This window comes from Halyomorpha halys, unplaced genomic scaffold (genome assembly GCF_000696795.3).
Source record: "Halyomorpha halys isolate HHAL.00 unplaced genomic scaffold, Hhal_1.1 Scaffold1240.1, whole genome shotgun sequence".
NCBI classification, from domain to species: Eukaryota; Metazoa; Arthropoda; class Insecta; order Hemiptera; family Pentatomidae; genus Halyomorpha; species Halyomorpha halys.
In genome coordinates, this window is record NW_027108774.1 from 311,424 (window position 1) to 334,463 (window position 23,040).

Below are 23,040 nucleotides of genomic sequence, written 5' to 3' on the forward strand. Positions count from 1 at the left end.
AACAAATTAATATATTATATTTAAAAGATTATGAATAAATAAATTAAATTAAATGATCTTGAAAAAATGCAGCTCTAGACCAGAAAGAAAAGGTTTATGAAGCGTTACAGAAGAAAAATTACAAACACTGGTAATAATTAAATGACTTCAGTTATAAGTATATCTTATGGCTAAATATATCTTAAATGACTTCAGTTATAAATATATCGTATTTCTCTGTATATGTATCTTGTTGCTTTTACCTTTAGAATATGGTAGAATGACAAAAAGAAAAAATTATTAGAAAATTAATAATGAAAAAATAACTTAAAAATAATATAAAATATAAATAGGTAATCGTAATACACCTCAAAACATGTTTAAAAGTTTAATAATAATAAAAGATATAACAATCTTTAAAACCAAGTTAATACTAATTTTAACTGATATTTAATTCTATCAAACACTATTGCAATAATGTGAAAAAAATATCAGAATTTTTACAATTGAAAAATCTGAATGTATTTGATTTAATGATTAAAATATATAGGAGTAGATAAAATTGCGAAAATTATAATTTTCGCAAAAATATATTTTAAGGGGATTATAATTCCTTTGTACTTTTATGTATATAGGAATTATACATACACTAAAATTTATATTTCGATGTAATTATAATTACCCTTGGATTTATATTCTTATAAAATTATTATTCCTCTAAAGTTATAACAATAGAATTATATAATACCATGATTCTGTATGTTATAATTACGCAGATTTTGGATATGATTCGATAGGATATGATAATTTTAAATTGTTACATTCTAATTTTTTTTTAATGGTCCTGTTTCTGGAATAAAAAAATGTTGAGAATACTAAGATATCTTTTGATATTATTAATAAAACTATCAGTCTCCAATAATATGATAAAAATATTTATTAATGCTTAAAATTATCAAGTCGGATGTGCATGGCATGTTAAAGTAGTAATAGGAGACGCGGTCAATAACAGGAGCCCATATGTTGCAGGCCTTTCATGTTGTTACTCTGTTCTATCTTTATAATTAACTGGAACTTTCTAATTACTTCGCTGGTTAACAGTATCACTGGTTGTTATCACCCTGCAGTAGAGGATTTTTAATCCATCACAGGCTGATTGTTTTGTGCTATCTTTATTCATATAGGTGGGGTGTATAAACATATATACATTATTCCAGAACCAGGGCCATTAAAAAAAATAAATTAACTATGCAAAATTATCACACTCTATCGTATTATATCCGAAATCAGCTTAATCATAACATACAGAATCGTAGTCATAATTTTATTGTAATTTTAGAGAAATAATAATTTTATAATAATTCAAACCCATGGTTCATTATATTACTATCGAAATGTAAATTCTAGTGTATGTAAAATTACTATCGACTTAAAAATACAGAGTAATCATGATCCCAATAAAAATATAATTTCCTCAAGTTTATCTATTCCTTTATATTTCAATCAGATAATCAAATACCTCCAGATTTATCAAATGTAACAACTCTGTTTCTTTTTCACATTATTGGTGAATTCTGACAGAATTACATTTTAATTAAAATTAGAATTCACCTGGTTTTAAGGATTTTTTCCTTAATCGTGTTTTTTCCCCCAAATATTTTTATTAAAACAGAATATTCTAGTTGTTCTTGTGCTCAATTCCATTAATTTCAATCATTTTTACAATTTTAATTGAATTATCATTTTCACACTATTATAAATTTTGGCAGTTTTCTACTTTTTCGCAATACACTGTAATCATAATTCAACCAGTTTCTCAGATTTGTCGTGTTTCCCAAGTTGGCAATTTTCTTTGATTTCACACAGTTTCATAAATCCGATAATACACTTTAGCTAAAATTATTATAAATTTCAATTTATAATATTTGATTGTTTTTGTTCATGTTTTTATTTTATTTTTTTAACAGTAATCTAACAGTGATCACTGGATTGACCTCATGTCATTCAAGTACAGTGTAAGGATTACACGTTAATTAAATTGAATGTTCGTGGTGAATTCCATTATTTTTTAAGGAGTATTCTTAAATTCCAAAAAGAATTAATGGAATAATCATAAACTAAATTTATTTTCATATGTTATAATACATTGTTTATTTGATTGTTTGCTTGAAATAGAGCAAATAAAATATTGCCAACCACCTAAAAATCTAGGTCAAACAAAATTGCCCATTTCTTGAAGTTTATTGTCACTGTCGAATATTAAAATTTTCATAAAAATAAAAATGCTTTTTTTTGCTTATTACATCGTATAAAAGATAACGTCTGCCAATTACATGGGCCAGCATGAAGGTTTCTTAAATCTATTTTTTTAAATTAATCACCTTATTTATTTTTTTAGTTTCTTTTTTTACATATTTTTATTGCATAATTATCTATATTCCATAGTTAATGAACAGTCGTTAAAAAAAAAAAAAAAAAAAAAAAAAAAAAAACGAGAAGTACGCTGTTGAAACACAGCTGTTTGCAGGAAATTAGTTTTTCACTTTAGTTAGACGACCTTTGGTAAAATTCATACTTAAAACCAAGTCTAGACTAATTTTCAACGTTTCTTTAATTTTGAGATAAGTCGGACGAGGCGTTTTCGAAACATAGGTGTTCAAGGAAAAAAGGTTGCACATACGTAAGTGAGAGTAGTGGATGAAATTTGCTAAATATTACGAGACAGTGTCAACACCAATCTCAACTCTCCTATAATTTGGGCTAAAACGGACAAGACTTTATGGAAATATAAGATGAAAACAAGTTTAGGCATGCGTAAACTAAAGAAATGGACTCAATCTTTTAAAATTTACAGTAAACCTATTACAAATGAATCCTCAACTATTTCTCAAGTTTGGATAAAATCAGGTAAGCCGTTTTTGAAATATAGGTGTACCGAAGAAAATAATTTTACGCATGCATAAGTAGAACTGATGGGTGGAATCTCATAGTACAAGTGCCCAAGAGGAGAAAAAAATGCAGTTATTACACCCAAATTTTTGATTACTTCAACGAAAACTATGTATAATTACTAGTCAAAATTGATGAGTCTGCCAAGTATAAGTAGGGGTAATAAAAAATGGCGGCTGTTTCAAAACGTTAAAAATAATTAATTTTTTCTTCGGAGCTCTATATCTTTAAAACTACCAAGAACATTAGAAAATCTAAGAGAACATTATTTAAAGTAGAGTAAATTTGCTAAAATGTAAGCCCTAATAGAGCTATTTACGTTTCATAGTTTCGAGATATAGCTTATTAAAAAGCAACATTTCATAAGAATGTTGTATGGAACGTAGTGAAAGATCAGTAGTTAGTAAATTTATTTTGAAAAATCTATATCTCAAAAACCATTTGACGTATAGGTGTCTGTTAGCACTCAAAGTAAAGCTAGTATAATGTACTATTAAGTAGTTCATTACATTTATCTTCGTAGGAGAAGTAGTTTTCATGATATTTGCTAAAATAAATTGATTTATAGTTTGGAAAAATTTTCATTTGGCAAATTTATATTCATGTGTGAATATCATAAAAACTACTATCCCTACGAAGATAAGTGTCATAAATTACTTTATAGTAAGTTAAATTTCCTTTATTTTGACATATGTGCATCTCATGGGTCTAGAGATATATTTTTTCAAAATTCAAACATTTTATACGAACAACTAGAAATTAACATTTTGTGAGTTTATTCTGTCAAATATTATAAAAATTACTACTCCTACAAAGATAAACATTAACTATTTAACTAGCTTTAATTTGGGGCAGACAGACATCTGTACGTCTTATGATTTTTGAAATAATGTTTTTCATAAATCAAACTTATTGTCCGAAAAACTATAAATCAATTTATTTAAGGAAATATGATGAAAACTACTATTCCTACGAGGTCATAAACTACTTTATAGTACATTAGTAAACTAGCTTTAATTTGAGTGCTAATAGACACCTGTACGTCACAAAGTTTCTGAGATATAAATTTCTTAAAATAAATTAACTAACTACTAACCTTTCAGTAGATTTTTAAGACATGTTGCTTTTTAAAAAGCTATATCTCGAGAACTATTGGACGTTAATAGCTCTATTAGGGCTAATATTTCAGCAAACATTCTCTTCTTTAAATAGTGTTCTTTTAGATTTTCTAGTATTGTTTGTAGTTTTTAAGAAAATGAAATGAAAAATTAATGTTTTTTAAGATTTGAAAAATCCGCCATTTTTTATTCCCCTTACCTATACTCATCAGTTTTGACTAGTAATTATACACAGTTTTCATTAAATTAATCAAAAATTGGGATAAAATAACTGACTTTCTTTCTTCCCGGTCCTTGTACTATCATGTGATAAATATGAAACCAACTGGTCACCTGAAAATCTCGTAAAAATCGGATAAGCAATTTAATCGATTATGCGTGGACACATATTAGACTAAAGACAGACAGAAAAAGATTCAAATTTGTTCCTTGATGTCTAAAATGTAAAATGCAAATGAAAATTTTCGACTCTGAGAACGTTTTTTTTTTTTTTTTTTTTTTTTTTTAAATTCTCGAATAAATACTAAGCTTTCTAAGTGAAGAGGTAAAATTGTCAATTTTAGCTACATGGCTTTTACTGAACCTTTCGGATCGGATTGCCGTAAAACAACAGTCATTTAAAATTGAAATGTGACACTTTACGGTCTATGAGCAGGGATATCCGATTGCCTGAACTCTGTACAGAATTATTTATCAGGCAGGAAGTAGGTAGCATATAGTGTTTGTATTGGTAGCTCTGTCCGCTGAATGGAATAGCTTTGGCTTGTTTTCGTTGGGGAAGAGGTTCCTTCCCTTTTCGGGATATGAATAAGGGATGATTTTTTCCCCTACCCGATATTCTTGTTTTCCAAATATTTGATATCGTTTAAAACACCAATTGACATTTATAATGACTAAAGCATACGATATTTCTTAAAATTTAGTAAGTCTTCATGGGATGTAAGGTCTAATTTTAAATTAATTTTCATAGAGTAAAGAAGAAAAAGAAAAGGAAGAAATTACGAGAAAAACAAAAAGTGAATAAATACTAATTTCTCAGAGCGTTTGAATTAGAATTCTTCTCTTTGTTCCATTGTCGGTGTTTCATTTAACTTTCTTTTGGCAGCTTCTAACTTTATGAATTATTTGTGACTTTAATGTCCATTTCCGAAAATTGCTGTTTTAAACATTACAAAAATGTTTCTACAAAATGTAACTTTGTTAATCTTTATTATTAGCAAGATTTTGTGAAAAAAGTACAAAATTAACTATATTATTATTAACTTATTTATTTAGATAAAATTAGATCCTTATTTTTATCGTATTATTGTATCCTTTAGTTTTAAAGCTCCTTTCTTTTTTTTAATACTAGATATCATGTTATATACTGTATAAGAGATTATATTATTTTAACATTATGTTATTTTATTTATTTATTTTTTCATACACGTAGTTCGATTATGTTCATTTTTTTTTTATCCTTCTGCTTGTATATATTTTAAGAGAGATTTTTTTTTCGTTTATTTATTTATTTTTATTCTTATTTTATTTTTGTATGAATGTGATGATTCATCACTATTACCCATAGGCCACAACTGTGTGGCAGATTGTAATATCTATCTATAAATAAAAAGTATTTTAAAACTTAAAAAAATATATATTGTATATAATATTATATGCAGTATGATATTATATTTATTGTATATTTTATTCTTTTTTATATTTTATATTGTATTCTTATTTTTAATCAAGTTCACTCCAAACTTCTTAGGAATCCATTAGCTTATGGATTAATTGTAAATTTGTATTAAGTTCTTTAAATTATTTTTATTATTATCATTATTTTGCTTTATTTTCATTTTAATATTTGCTTAATTGAATTATTAGTTTTATCACTAGAGGTTAATTCATATTGTGCTGTTCTAACTTTTAAGTCGTAACAGTCTCCATGGCGCCCTAATAATCAAAACTCAAAGTATTATAATGTTATATTATATTAAAAAAAGGACAATCAAACTCGATTATCCTAACGAAAGGAATCTTTCTGGATAATCGAAAATATCAAATATGAAATATTTGATTTATTTGTACAATAAAAGTACTTATTTTTAACATCATCAAGTGAGGCACTGACATGAGAAAGTAACATAAATAGAGTCCGGATGTTTGCAGTAAAAAAACCTGCAGATATGTTACGTAATATATAATAAAAAACCATAAAATATGTAGTAAAACCTATAGAAAAAAATTGTACAAATATGCAATAAAGCGGCTAAAATATTCAAATATTCAACTAAAGGTTATAACTAATAATAAAATTGTAAGAGGGATTAAAACTTAAACGTAAATGATTTTAAATGTTATATAATATGAAACATATTTTAAAAATAAATTATTAGCGTGAGACCAATTATTAGTTTCTCTACATGCCTGTATCACTCCATTAATCTTATATAAAATTTACTAAATGTATTTTAATGTACATTCAGTTGTAAATAACAATTTATAAATAAGACTTTTACAAAAAAAACTAAATTATCAAAACAATAAAAATTTGCAATTATTAACAAAAGGAAAATCAGGGAGGTTAAATTGAAGAGGGATAAACAATTGATAATATTAACAAATTACAAATTAATTTAAAAATAATTAAAACACATCATAGCCAATAAGAATGAGCAAGTACGTTAATATATTTAAAATATTTATGTAAGTGTATAAAAACATAAAGTGAGACAATTTTAAAAATTAAAATATGAAAGTAATAGGAACTCGCAATCAATATTAATTGTAAAGAAAAATAGTAATAATTGTATTTATACAATAATTGACAACATAAAAAACCCGAATAAATTATACTACGATTAATTACCAAAGCTATTTCTAAATTAGTCAGTAAGGAATATTAATTTATTTATTTTAATTATAATTATAAAGTGATATTTCTATGTCAAGAAACGTGATGAGAACTTTTTTTTTTCTTTTCGTACCCTTCATAAAAGTTCATAAAACATTATTAGTACATACATGATTCAAGAAATATAATATGTATACTAGTGCGCCATCTCCCTTGGATTGCCTCGTGGCATTAAAAGGTGTTGATTGCAGGGTCCAATTAAGATAGTGTTGACTAACGGTAGCCTATGTGATAGGAACAAATTTTAAGTGCTCTTAATATTATCGAGTTGTGATCAAGGTCGCCGAGAACAATTGAATCATTCCCACTTAAAAGTGTATATTATTTTCCATTATTTTGGAAGTTTTCCGAATTTTTCAAAAGAACCTGCTCCATTTTTTTTTAAGTCTCTTTCTCCTACTTCGCCTGGTATGCAAGTTACTCTGCCTTTAAATTTATTTAATAATTTGAAACTTTGATCTAACAAAAAAGTTATTTCCTGGAATTGTTTGAGTTCAGTAGACATAAAACTAATATGGATGCTAATGAAAGTGAGATTGTTGCTTCACATAATACCATAAATTATTACATGTACTTTTTCTACGCTCTTAATCTTACTTCCATCAATTTCAAATCTAAGATTTTATGAACATTGAAGAAGAGGATGCATTTACTTTCGGAAATTTGAATAATAATAAATACTACATCTTTAAGAACGTAAACAACAAACTGAAATTGCATTGATTGTTAGTGTGTCGTTCAAAAGGGGTAAGAAAAGGAGATGGAAAAAAAACAACGAAATAACAGTCTTAATTCATAGAAAAATAAATAACTAGTAACAAAAAAAACTGGAACTACACATTGTACAAAACAAATGATAAAAAGTTATTAAAAATCGGACAGTTCTCATGTAAATAAAGAAATAAACATAGTGAATGGTTCGGAAGTAAAAGGTAAAAATCTTTATCTTTATTGCATATCTTCATGTCTGTGAAAGGTATATCTTTACTGGCCACACCCTCGCACCATCTGTTCCTCAATGGCAATTTTTTACATTTGTATATGATTGTGTGAAGATGTACAAAATAAAATTTGGCTAAGTTAGTAATCTGATTCGTAAAGATATTCGATCAGCTGTTGCCAAAAAAAAAAATAAATTAGTACAAACAAAATATATGCAATAGCATAAAGATTCAGAGCCTTGGTTACCTGTGTAAAAAATTGTTAATTTACAATATAGTTAGTAAAAATTTATTATTTATTTATTATATTAACAATTTTTTTTTTTAATTTAAGCTTGAATACAAAGCAACAAAGCAAATTCGAAATTTTTGTATACTTTCTGAAATGATACTAATTATCTAACTTTTTTTTGTTACTATTCAACTTTACAACAATTACACTTCACATTTTCTAAGATTCAGTTACAAAATAACTGAGAAAAAAAATTGAGATGGAAGTTTTATCCTTTTAGATATATTTTAGCATTTCCTTCACTGAATAATTCATTAAAATTGTCCTCTCTTTTGACGATGAATATTTAAATTATGTATGTATGAAATATTAAAAATGAATATAGTAATAAAAGGTTTTCAGAATATAAAAAAAAAAATTAAACATGACCCAAGACTTTTTTCAAGCTCTTGATATAACATGGAGAAATACGAAAATAAATATATTTCCGAAATGATGAAAAATTTCACCACTTAGTACGTGGATAATGTTCACGTGATAAAATTAAGATAAAACTTTTAATTGTACTTCTTCCTGAAAAACAAGATCATGTTCATCCGAAGTAATTATTAATGATGCAACATGACATCATCTTTAGAATGTCGGACTACCATACTGCTCCGATTATTCAGTCATACATGTGGTATACTATTTAATACGAAGTGATTCTGCCAAATTGTAGTTTGTGTTTGGTACAATTTTACGAACTTGCACAATGATTAATTATAAGTTTTAACTCCTATAATATCTCTTACAGTCGCCCCCGTTATGAAACAAGAAGTGCTATATTACCAATACTGTATGAACTGTTAATTATGTAATCATCAGTATTAAAATACACTAATGTATTGTAAAGAATATTGTAAACTGGATGTACGGTGATATCAATACTGTTTGAGGAAGTATTCTAAATTGTTCAATATAATTAATTACATGAAGAGGGCATCAAACTTAGCAATTCAATGAATTAGTGAGAATATAGGACCCTAGTGTCTGAACAGGTCCACACTGAACGACAAGGCTCTAGGCTCAGTATTTTCAGCTTATGTTTAATCAATTTAATACGAGTGAGTAATTGTACACCAGATCCAGGTGAATGGCAGAGGTAGGGAGAGAAGAGGACAGGAGAGAGACTGAGAAAAGAGAAGAATAAGCTTCATAGAAATCTTCAATAGTCAGCAATCAATCATCAGCCAAGTAAAGTTGTATAATTCTATTTATTATTACAGTCCAATAAATAGCAAAATTTGATTTATAAACAATACTAATCTAGATTTTACCCGCCTTTTGGCTAAACCAAAACAATCCGTCATTTTTGTATTGTTCAATCAAGGATTGAGGTTTTCCTTCCCTTTTTCACTTTATACAGCTTCATATATTCAAATACAGCCCACATCAGTCTAAGACTGATAGAAAAATAAATCAGTCATAATTCATTCTGATAATGTCCCTCAACATTGTATATTATAATCAACTCAGAGAACATAAGCAAACAAATATAATTAAGCCGCCTCATCGGATCCCAAAGAATCTCTATCATAAACAAATATATCAGGAGCGGTTAAGTTTTAATAAATTTTAAAAGGATTTGACAATAACACTAGTTTTACGATTATAATAGGCTATGTAAATAAAAAAAAATATGATAGATATACAGGGCGTTTAAAACTCAATTGAAATCCTCGTAGAATGCACAATTTATGAAATTTTGGGATGGAATTTGGAGGAGTCCGATACCCTTATAAGGTTTCTTATGAGCTTATATTCAACCCTCATGTTTTCCAGTGTTTCTCTAGCATAAATGACTTCATATTATATTATGTTATATTTTATGAAGAATTCGTTCTTGTAGCTCCTGGTTGTTTATTTTTCTCTGGGCTCCTCCCTCTTATACAATTTCACAGTATTGTAGTGCTCATGTTTCGGAAATGTGGTTTTCTCTGATATGATATTTGGCTTTACTTTCCATAAGGGCGTGCTACATCTTGCAAGGGTTGATTTTGGAACTGGAGAAATAAGCCTGGTTTTAAAGTTTTTTGGCACGCCTTGATATCATCTTTAGACAGCCCTCATTTACATGCTAGTTCCTTGCGAAAATTAATTCCTGAATTCCACTTTGGACCAAAGATTAAGGAACATGTAGTGTGGAAGAACGGGGTGTGGTTTACAGCTTCATCAACTACTACATATTTTTTTCTTTTACTTAATTATAATAAGATTGATTTACCTCTTCGATGTTTTAATTGTGCAATATTTATGTAAAAAATATAAATATAAACAATAAATATTCGAATAGATTCCATTTTTTCAGGTTTTTATACTGTAGCTAAAATGAAAGAAAGGACAAGTCTTTTAGCTTTAAGTTCTGCAAAACTTTCCAATCTAGTAAACCAAGAAATTTAAAAGTAATTTTATAATTTTTATTTTTATGGTGAGAATGTTTATCGTGATTGATTTTGTTACGCTTTCACATCACGAGATATTTTTAAATACCTACAATATTAAGTTTATTATAAATATTTAGTTTGTTCCAAGGAAAGTTATTGAATTACTCATTTATTTAGTAAATTTATTATTCATAAACTTTTTTATTTTATTTATTTAAGTGTTTTGACCACTAGGGCCATTTACAAATTAGTTTACAATTGGCATGTTCACAGAGTTACAATTACAAAGTAAGAAAGTTACAAATTTACAATTACATATTATTTTTTTATTTATTTTTTTTTTTTTCCGAACCCTCTAAAACAGAAATAAAATGTGAGTTAGTAGTGCATTACTGTGTAGAAAGAAAAAGTAATTCGTGTTGTGTCTTACCTTTTACTACCTTTGGTATTTAAAGGTTACCTGTTTTATTTAATTTTACATATGAGTTATCCGTTCAGCAACTATTTGAGTCCGGAGGTGAGGGGCCTCCTCGTGTTATATCGCATATAATATATAAATAAAAATAAAGATAAATAAAAATAAAAATACAAATAATAAAGACAATAGATAATAGTGAAATGATAAGAGAAACAGTCTGAAATCAAAAGAAGTGTGGGGGAGGGGGTTGGGGTGCATCAGTAGATGGAGCTATGAGGTGATGTTAATAGGGTTTTTGGGACCTTTCCTGCCCTGCCACCTCGCAGGAAGGGGGGATGGGGTGATAGACTGGAATACTGGATTGAAGGAAGCAGGGAGACTGTCGAAGAATTTAATGTGTCTCCGTGTTTGCAATTACATATTAACAATTACAATTTACATTTTATATAGTTACAGTTAGAATTAACGTAGTGAGTAAATTACAATATTAAATTATACATCCATTTATACACGCTAGAATTAGAGTTAGACTATGTGGGATCATTGATATTAATTATTTTAAAAAAGTGAAAATGTTTTGATATTGTTGTGGAGTGAGCAATACAGCGTTTCAGCAGTAGCGACACATCGGTGCATTTTCTTTTTTCATGAGATGACCATGGGTGAGTTGAGTATGGCCTATCCGATGACGGGTTAATACTATATCTTCTCACTGTAGTAGATTCAAGTTTCTAGTTGGACGTTTCACTGTCTGTTGGACCATTCTTAACTCGTTGTCTCTCTTGATGAACCATCGTCTTGCCACTCTTGCCATAAAATTTCTTTGATCCAAGAAATAACATCTTTTCATGTTGATGATGTTACGACTTGACCTGTCTTTATAGTTAGTCTGCCTTTTCATTCCCGGTGATCCCATAATGATCTGACGGCCATAAAAACAAGACCTTAATCGGTCTTGGTATTAATATTAATCGGTGTGTTGAAGAGGAAAAAAAAAAGGCTCTAACTGCTCGGGATTTTATAATTTAAATTTCAAGGTGAGAAGAAAAGTTAATGTGATATGATAGACGGTCAATGTGTGAAAATAATTTAAAAAATATATATATAATAAGATTTTACAGAAAAATATATTTAATATTTGAACTTTGTTATTAACTCCTTTATTCGGGCCCGTATTCATTGCTACGATTATATTGAAATGGGAAACTATTACAACATAGAGACCTGAGGTAAGATTTGATTAAATTTTATGATAGAGCTATTGATATACTTTGTTCATGTGTTTCGAAACATCCATAACATTTATAAATGTTCAATATTTTTCAAGTTCGCTTAAATTTAAGTGGATTAGTAAACCATGATTTTTTAAAACAGGAAATTCCTGTTTGTTTTTGATTTCTTGAAGTGGGGCAATCGACATTGAATGCTATCTCGGTTTGATGAATGCGTAAATCCTTGGGGATCAATCTTTTTGAATTAAGATAGCATCCAATTGAACTACTAAGAAAATTAAGTAAAATTTTATATTCATTGCAATGGGTGACATTTTTTATATCACCGTAAATGAATTGGTTTCAATTATTTCAATTAAAACAAAGAACCGATACAGGAAATATATTCACGACAACTAAAATTTTAAGAATACACAAAATATAAAGAAAGCCTAAAAGTTAATAGTGATCTGTTAAATATTGAATATGCTTTTGATTATATTATCCCTAGGCGCAGGGAGGTGGCGGCCCCATCGCCAAGTCGTTAGATTGCAGACAGCCATTGGCCTTCCAGGTTGGGGGAACAGTACACTGACATTCATTCAGAGTATACTTGATACAGCATACTACACACACCCCCACAATACAGATAAAGGTCACATACACTACACACCCTAGGGCACGCATGGGTCTGGCTATTAATGAAAACAAATACATTTACACCGGAGGAGCCAGATTCCAGGAGAGACAGGTTGTCGTAAGGAAGCTGTATCATTGAGAGAGTGGAGGAGTTTCCTTACCATGGATCTCAGGTCATAGTAACAAATAATATTTCCACGGAAATCAAACGAAGGATAACAGCGGCTAACCGATGCTATTTTGGTCTGTTAAAACAGTTCTGGAGCAAGCACATTAGCAGGAAAACAAAGGTCCATTTATATAAAACTCTAATTAGGCCTGTCCTAACATACGCCTCCCAGACATGGACCCTCACAGGATAGAAATAATCTGTTGGTCTTCAAGAGAAAGATCCTTCGAAGAATCTGTGGGCCGATAAGGGATGAGGAAGGCTGGAGAAGAAGAAGAAATAAGGAACTCTATGAGCTGCTCCAGGATATAGATATTATGACCTTTGTTAGGCTGGGACGCCTTGGGTGGGCAGGATATGTTGCACGAATGAGTCTCGGCGAAATGCCTAAAAGAGTCCTGGAAGAAGAAATCCATTGTCCAATAAGAGTCGGACGGCCCAAGCTCCGGTGGATGGATGGCGTGATACGAGACGCACGAGACCTGCTTGGAGTCCGAAATTGGAAGGCAGCAGCCCAAAACCGAGTCGAATGGCGGAGGCTCATAGAGGAGGCAAGGACCCATCGCAGGGTTGTAGCGCCTGCTGATAGGCATTATATTTGATTATATTATACTGATATATTTGATTATATTATACTGATATATTTGATTATATTATACTGATATATTTGATTATATTATACTGATATATTTGATTATACTATACTAATGTAAAATATACTTCAGACTCGAATCAAATTTCATCTTATCTTTATTTCTTCCTCATCTTAAAAATTCATATTATTATTGTATGCACCAAGCCTTCTCTTATGTCATCTTCCATAGACTCTTGTTTCATACATTATTTTGGTTATTCCTTCCTCCTGCATTATTTTCACATGGCCAAACCACCGTAGTCTACTTTTTATTCTACAATCTGTTGGGCTGGTTTCACTCCCAGGTTATTTCTTATTGTAGTATTCCTGACTTTGTTCCTAATTGTTCATCGGCTATACTTATACTAATAACTTATACTCTTTTTGAGTTTTTGATTTGCTATTGAAAACTGATGTTAGTAATTTGTATGTTCCTTTCAGGCACACAATTCATTTTAGATACTTGTACGCCTTCAATATGTGACTCAATTATCTCATCGATTTTTGTTTTTAGCTTGACAGAGCGTTCTCTCGGCTACTTGAGAAACTGGTATGTAGACCAATTTTAGGGCACAAATATTCAATCTTATTTAAGAGCCTTCTTTTCCATGGAGAGATCACGAATTCATTTTTCATAGGACAGCGTCCTGCATCTGGCCTTGGCTAGCTTTCATCAACGTTTCCTTTAATTCTAGCCTTACCTGATCAACTAGTTATCTGGGCATGGCTGGTTTTGTTGTGAGTAATAAGTAAACAGGAGCGTTAACGAAAATGAATCATACAAATATCTGGAGACCCAACAGGTTTTGTAATCCAAGAAGGATGTAAAGAAGCAATTTGAAGATAAATTCAAAAGACAGGTAAAAATTATAGTTGGAACATATCATTGAGGAAAAAAATATGATAAAAGCGCTGAACACATGGGAGATCTCGTTTCATCACAAAAACATTCATAGAAATCGGTGTAGCCCACGTTTGTAGCCCCTCCCTATTGCTGAGCGTTTATGTTACTCTCGTTTTGCCACCTATTTATTGTATTTTTAAAATAACCACATCAAGTATTTCAAAAAATAGTGGGTCATTTTTAAACAAAAATAATTGCTCCACACATTTTACTACGCAACTTTTCGATATTAGTACCTGTTTAATTACCTCTACATATGATTTCTCAACTTTTATGTGAACGACTCTAAAAACCTTTATTTATTGTATTTTTAAAGTAACCACATCAAGTATTTCAAAAAGTGGCGGGTCATTTCTAAAGAAAAATAATTGCTTCACATATTTTACTACGCAACTTTTCGATATTAGTACCTGTTTGATTACTTCTACACTTGATTTCTCAACTTTTTTGTGAACGACTTCAAAAATATTTATTTTATTAGTGTGTTTAATGTCTGGCCATTTTTTCTTTTATGTTTTATGATTCTCTGTCTATCCGGCTTCAATTAAATTTCAATCATAACGAAATTGAGCCAAATAGTTAACTACATTAACCAAAAAGTAGTGCAGCTGTTTTTTAAAGAAACATTGGTATTGTTTTAATTGATAGTTTTAAGGACGTGCAATTTATAGGAATGTGAGGGAGGAAGTGGATGGTGAATTATCCACTATATGGGAATAAGCTTGGGCCAGAAGTGAGGAAGTATTAATCATATATAAATATTTTCCAATTTTTTTAATGCAAAATCGATTAATGTCTTTTATTTCCTTAATCAAGTATGGTGAGAAGTTATATCACAGATTTTTTTTTCATACATGTATTTTATTATAAATAACCATATTAATTAGTTCATAACAATACACATTATAGCAAAATGTGTATTTTATGTTTACAACACATTAATATACATATCAAATTTTTACGAATACTAATATAACAGACAGTATAGTATAATAAATAAAATTTAGGATTTATAAATATTTAACATATAGTACATTCGCTGATTTTCATTTTGTTCTTGACTGAAGGTTTCATAATATAGTTTTCATCAGTCTTTTTTACTTTTTGATTTCCTTGCTTTGCATACAGATCTAATAATCTTCCTTAAAAATACTATTGTCACAACAAATACAGTCCCCCAAACTACTATTACATCAAGCAGCAGATATTGATACCACGACAGTTCTACTGCCGCAGACCTCAGGTGAGGAGCTCCTCTGTGCCGCAGAACATATTCCATCCAGTAGACAGCATTGTCCATGACACTCAAGGGTTTGTCTTTCATGATTTTGCTCCTTATAAGGGCATTTTCTCTATAACTGTAAACAAGATATGTATTATATTACCATTTTATGACACAATTAGAATATGCATATTTAAATTCATCGTATTGTGAGAAAAAAGTGACAAATACAAGCAACAACTTACAGAGAGACAATCTCCTCCTGAATAAAACCCAGAATAGTTTAAGATACCGAGTTGTTGTTTAAACTTTAGAAATACCTGCTTAACTGAGGTTCTCATCTTGACAAACGCAAATAATTGTTTTTGGTAAGATATTTAATCAATTGTTTGATTGAATTGATAAATATAAATTAAGTATATGAGGAGAAGATGGTTGGGGGTGCGGTCAAAATATAACACAAATAAGTATATATAAAAACTCAATAGCACCTAAAACGGCTAAGAAACTCCAACAGTTTCAGAACAGTATGCTCAGATGAATCATGAGGAATACTTCACAACAATGAGGAAAATGGACCATATACACACACATGAACAGCTGACAGTGACAAAATTCATCTCGAGGAGGCAAATAAAATTCTTTGGTGGCCTCCAATACTTAAAAAAAAATCTTCATTCAGGGACACTGACACCAACAGGACAGCCAAAAACGTGGAAAGTAATCATTATCATTCATTCTATTTGAGCTATTCTCTGTATTTCAACCTTTCTTTAATTCTTATCCTTAATTCAACTTTTAGAATCAAAATCTAGTAATTTTTTCTTGTCCTCTGTGTTTAATTGAAGGTTTTGACCACTGCACAAAATTTATTTATTTCCCTATGAATGTTGCATCACAGTTTTATTACATATAGTTCACATCATAAATGTAGCTATGATGAAAGCCTTCACAGTTGGCTAACAGTAAAAAACCTAGTCTAATAGTCTTGTTTTTTGTAAAATTTAAAGTTTATTTAAAAAAATATAATTGTTTTTTGTTGTAGATAGAACTAACATTATCTTAAACAATTATACAAGAATATCATTATTCATAACAAAATTTTAAAACTTACGAAGAATTTGTTAGTATCCTGTTAATAGCATCCAAGAGGATTTCTCCAGTGACAGTACTTAAATCTATATATATGCAATAGCCAGCCTCTTCACAAGATTTAATATTATTTTCTTGATCACCAAAAAGAGGAGTTCCTACAATAGGCACACCGTGGTAAGTTCCTTCCAAAACACCATGAAGTCCACCATGACTGACAAAAGCAAGAACATTGGGATGACCTAAAAAGTTTTAAACAAAAAATTATAATCCTAAACTTAATCCTACTAATACTAATACTACCAATACTAAATAAAGGCAGACATCGGACTGTTCATAAAAATTAGCTGTCAGTCTGAAAGTATTATGATATTGAGATTCAAAGAGCAATGATTTTATAAATGGAATTTTATGGCTCAAAATGATAATTGAAAGTTGACTATAAATGTATATTTTGTCTAAACTATCAAAAGTTGCCTTATAGCTTTATAATAAAGTAGTAAAGTATTTGAAAATATGGTGCACTTAAGAAATTGGATATGATATTTATTTTCTGTGTTCGAAAATAGATAAATTTGGACAAATCCTTGCAAAAGAGCTAATAAAACATTATCTTTTAAGATTATAAGATTTTAATTGGTTGTGGATTATCTCCCAGAACTTCAAAGGTATTTTTGAAAATTGATGCACCGAAAGGTTGTTAGCATGGGCAGTCATAGCGGTAGGTTGCTGGAGTTTAGAAACACTAGATTCTGGGATATTTGGGTATACCCTCCAGATTATATTGTGTATGGTGCCATAAAGATTCATCATCCCATTTAAATTGTTTTTCAAATTGAACCAAAATATCTATTTTAACTGTATGCGTGCGCACAAAGATAAATTACCTAGTACACTGGCTTGTGGTACCCATTTGGCCAGCCTTACATTATCTGGTTTTCCCGGCAGAGTATCCTCATCAGCTTTCATAAGTATTCTTTGTTTTAGTTTTCCAAATGCTGACATGAAAGCAGTGAGTTCATGAGGTCTCATATTTTCTGTTTTGTAATGAGATCCCCAGCTAAAGTATATTACTCCATCCACTGATTCATTCAAGTATTTTTCCCATTCCTAAAACATTTAAGTTAATACAAATTTATAAATTAAATTTTTAGTTTTTATTTTGGTGGAATATGTATCTATATATATACACGCACAAACACATACATCCATATTTATGTGATCTGTGTGTTTTTATTTTTTCGGTTATTTAGAGAATGATAAATTCTCTGAATAACCACTGAACAATACAATGTATAATCTATAATTAAAAATTAAAGAATTGGATGAATTATTCATAGAGTTAATAATTACAAAAAAAATAAATATCAAAAGTATTCAAATAATTTTCTGATATGTATGTCTCTTAATATGTGATGCTTCTTTTGATATGCCATTAATTCATCATATCCAGCTATCCAGAAATATTCTGTTCTTATATGAAATATGTACACATTGTAATATATTATGCACAAATATATATTGTAATATAATTAAAGTTTGATATATATAAAATATAATCAATATATTACCAATATATTTTAAAAGTAATGTGTAAATATATTAAATTTCAAAAATGAATTGTTATAGATAAGATATAAATTCAAATAAAATTACCTCATCAAGCTTATCCCCTCCTTTAATTGTTAATCCACCGATCTCCACAACATTTGGAAGATATGGACGAGGGTAACTTATTGCCATATGATTATCAAGTAGAACAAGAGAAATATTCTTATACATGTCAGTCAAAGATGGCAAATTCTCAAATCCAGGGTATGGTGCAAAATACCTTCTCGTATAGTAGTCCTGAAATGATAAAAAATTGGTTGTTGGAATAAACAAGAGAGTGCTACTAATCATAGTAACAGAAAGGAAAGTACCAAAAATTTCCAGTTTGCATGAGATATGACATAATCAAGAAGGTTACTTGCTGTACTTCTTGATCTTTCCCAAAAATTCATGCGTTGCGATGATGGAAAGGCAGCTGAGGATACATAAGCTGGATTATGTGGGTTTCCAGTAAGCCGAGCTAAGGCCATAAATAAGCTTATTGTTTGAACAGAAACTTGAATAGCACCATATTTGTGCCCTAGAGCAATAAATGGATCCTGGCAAAAAAATGTTTCAGTTATTACCATATCAAATTTAGAATCTGTATCTTTCAAAAATGCTTTTAAGCCATCAGTTTCAAATACGCTATCAAGCATCATTTTACAAAAAAGCCTTGGACCAAACAACCTTAAAAGAGTTCCATCCATATCTCTGACATCCATCTTATTATTCTCATCATCTATAAAAAAATATATATATATATATATAAAATAAATCTCCCACATCATTAGTTACATTTAAAAATTAAAAATTTATATTTATTGATATTTAATTAATGAAGTAAATCTAAATTACATTGATTGGTAATTCAATATACACACTCTCTTACTTACACTCTATATTAAAGCCCAATAATAGGCCTGCTACTTTACCCTTGAGATAAAGTTCCACAGAATCAAATTTTAAGGACACTGCTACTATCTGCTGGTCACCGAATAACTACTTTAGAGATGCAAGCCAAGATGGTGAAACCTAGCTGCCGAGATGTGAATCACTGTAGTCTTGAGCCAAACTATTGTCTCTCATCACTTTGTAATAATTGTATAAATACTTTAACTTAACTAGTATACAACCATTTATTATATTATATTGTTAAATAATACATTAATTTCAGTCAGTAAAGATTACAATATAATTATTTGATCCACTAAAAGCTAACCTTTTATACGTAGCATCTCTTGATGGAGTTTTTAGGCCTAGAGGTGCCATGACAAACCAAGGTTTGATAAACCGCATCATGGATTTCTATTTAGAAGTTAGTGAGTAATAATTGTGCGTTACTAGTCTTGACACTGATACATTAATGTGTTTAATGTACTTTCTATCACAATTTTTGGATTCATTAAACCTTGTTATTACACCACTCTGCCTTCTGTAGATCTCTCCTCCATCCTACACCCTCTGTTCTTTTGCCTTAATTTTAAGCTAAAACTTATAGAACTACCTAGCATACCTTACCTATTGAATATAGATTGCTGAGGGCTCTTTAACTAGTGCCGGGACTAATTAGTTATACACTACATCAACAGAATCAGCTATCCAAATATACAATCTTAAGTGAAGTATAAATGAAAAACAATTACACTGTGTGAGTATTATAGATAGGATTTTTTTTTTACTGTACATTTACTTATTCTTTAAATTAATTCATATATAAATAGTATTTCAATAACATGAAATATATACTGACCCATAATTTTTTTCATACTGTCCTCTACGAAAACTTCATTGAAATTTGGAATAGGTTCTTTTAATGGAAATGGACTGACCATTGTTACATTATGTCCTCTGTTAGCTAATTCGATAAATAGTGGTAAGTAAGATTTGGTATGACTATACAATGGGAAAGGCATCATCACCAGTATGTTAAATCCATAGCAGTAGTTCACAATAGAGAATATTAAGACACAGATTGCCCCTTTCATTTTGAACACCTGGAATTACAAAAAGGATAATCAATTTTTTTTTTTAACAGAAGGCTTTAAGATTAATTCGTTTTCATTGATAATATCAGTTAGATTGAAGATTTTCATGTTGAAAGATCTTTTCGTTTTTTATTAGCTCTTCATTTGCTTACATAGTTTCAGTTTTGTTTTTATGTATTGTGTTTACTATCCGTGCATTACCCTAGGTACCCCGATTGTATTTTTAAACGAGCTGGCCAGCTAGTCATCGGCTGTGGCTTGGTAGTAGGGGGAGTCCAGGTCCTATCTTTCATGCCACGATAGATAATATCAGCGGCATCCCAGTCGATGCGTCTTCGGGGCCTTCCGGTGGGAGCATCAGAAAATGAGACCCCTGACCATAACTTCATACAAATAAAAAATGGCCGAAAATATCGGATTATGTAAATCCGAAATATTGTATTATGATATGTCTGTGGTGCTAACTAATTAATTTGGAAATATATGTCCAATTCCTAAAATAATTGGTTAAATGGGCTTAAGGTATAAAATGGCGTTTCCACTGTATTAAGCTTGATGGTTAATGAGTAGCTTATTATCAAAGGTACGTCAATAAAAATTAATTATTTTAAAAACTGCTCATCAATTACCCCCACACTCTTCTTTGGATCAACTTCTTTTATTTACCTTTGTTAAACAAACTATACTCAAGTACAAATTAGGTCTTTCAAAGTTAAGGACCAATAAAATAAAATATACTGCTAAAACAATCCAACACGTAAAATATAATTACAAAAAATTAACGTTTTTTGCTGAAACATTGCATCAGCTCTGCAAAGAATAACAAGTGGTAGAGGGGAGGCCATAGCATTTTTGTGGTTGATTTCCGGGTGGTGTAACTGTAGACCAGATGTTACGAGGTTCTTTTCAGTTTTAATCGACAACACTCATCAAGACCTCATGAATGGTTGTATAAAGCGTTAATATAAAGTTATTGAGGTGAAAAGAAAACCATAGCTGAACACAATGATAGGAGGTATGCGTTGAAAATAAAAATGGTAAATAGTTGAATAAATGAGTCTAAGAGGGTTCCAATGATGCCCCATAAAAACCTACATGATCGATATAGTTCGGAAAAAGCTAAAAGACAAGATTTTCGAGTGTGCCAACAACGTCGGGATCACATTTGTAGGTGGGGTAGAACAGTGGAACTCTGCTAGAGCAAAATATTACCCCTTTCGCACCAACAACAGAACGAATGAACATCGATTGTGTCTTATTGCCCGCTGTGGATGTTGTGACAATTGTTACCCACCTTCATGCTCATTGTTTTATTGTATTGATATTAGTAACAATACTTCTGTTGGCCATTCATCAGAAATCTTAATAAATCATGTTATACTTTTTTTAACCACTTTTCATAAATAAACAGAAGTAATTATTTACAGGTATTGTTAATCTGGGGACCCCCTATCTTAAAGGTTCTGAGGCTCCTACTTGGTTAAATAAGTTCCTGATAATGACGATGGAAGAAATACTCAAATATGTTCTTTAAATCTTAATTATGTACAAATAACAATTCTGTAAAAGATAAACAAAATACAAAAATAAAATAAAAATCCGCTCATTGTTTATATCAAACTATTCAGAGCTTACCTGCACAGTAACACACTGTAAACCTCACTAATCCTGATTAATCTTACGAACTATTATATTATCAGACTAACGAGATAACTTATCAGCAAATGGTTATCTTCACTAATCATGACATATAAGTTATAAAATAGAAAGAAAATATTTTTTCTCTACAGCAATGCATACCTTATTTTCTTATCTACGATTGTTGTACGCATTGTAATTAGCAAATTAAATAGTTTTTATTATAATTATTTATGATGAAATATAAAAATTGATCAATGAGCTTTAGAGTTGATGTTTTAATCTAAAGAAACTATGGACATTTGAAAATCATTCCAATCTAGGTGATGACATTTTTTTTCATTAAGACTTCCTGATATAAGTGTTTTCTGATGCAATATTCGAACTGAATGTGGTATTTGATATGAATTGTTCTGACTTGTAAAAAAAAAAAAAGAAGTTTGCAAATTCCAAAGCTCTGTAAAGCAAAACATCGAAACTTTCACTCTTTTTTTTTTTTTTTTTTTTATCCGGACTTCCTACCTTGAATGTAACAATTGGAAAAACTAAATAATATTAAAGTGTCCTTCTAATGGGTATCTAACATTGCAATTTTTTTCCAGGTACATGGTCGTAATCATCTGTGAAAAAATAACGTTTTTTGTCAACTCTGACAAGAAATTCAATAATGACTTAAAAACGTCTATGCAATAGAAATGGTCCTTCTAAATAAAAAAGCTTACTGATGAAAATTGCTAAACATCAACTTTTCCGTTAAAAGCAGTACCTTAAATTTCGAATTTAAATACAATACAAACCCTGGTGTGATTCACTGGCCACAACTCATATTTTCTTCTTCTCTATCTCACTGATCTTACAAATTCTAACCTACTCCCCTTAGAAGTATGGTGAGGTATTAACTAGTAACATGGCAAACATTAATCGTTTATACTTGCCAGGAAAAATAATACTTAGCGCTCCCTGGAAACCAATTTTTGTTTAAATTTTAATAGTA

The 23,040-nt window shown here is 29.8% G+C and overlaps 1 protein-coding gene across 1 annotated transcript in view; it reads right to left on the bottom strand.

The window, feature by feature from the left end:
- Positions 1–15,277: 15,277 nt before the first annotated feature.
- The window catches only part of LOC106688938 (uncharacterized), an 18,851-nt gene continuing 11,088 nt past the window's right edge, over positions 15,278–23,040 (bottom strand). The window contains exons 8-13 of the mRNA XM_024360516.2: positions 20,174–20,417; positions 18,753–19,162; positions 18,487–18,678; positions 17,718–17,940; positions 16,853–17,072; positions 15,278–15,874 (exon numbers count right to left, since the gene is read on the bottom strand). Coding sequence (XP_024216284.2) covers positions 15,604–15,874; positions 16,853–17,072; positions 17,718–17,940; positions 18,487–18,678; positions 18,753–19,162; positions 20,174–20,417 — 1,560 coding nt within the window. The 3' untranslated portion in view covers positions 15,278–15,603. The remainder of the gene's footprint in view (positions 15,875–16,852; positions 17,073–17,717; positions 17,941–18,486; positions 18,679–18,752; positions 19,163–20,173; positions 20,418–23,040) is intronic.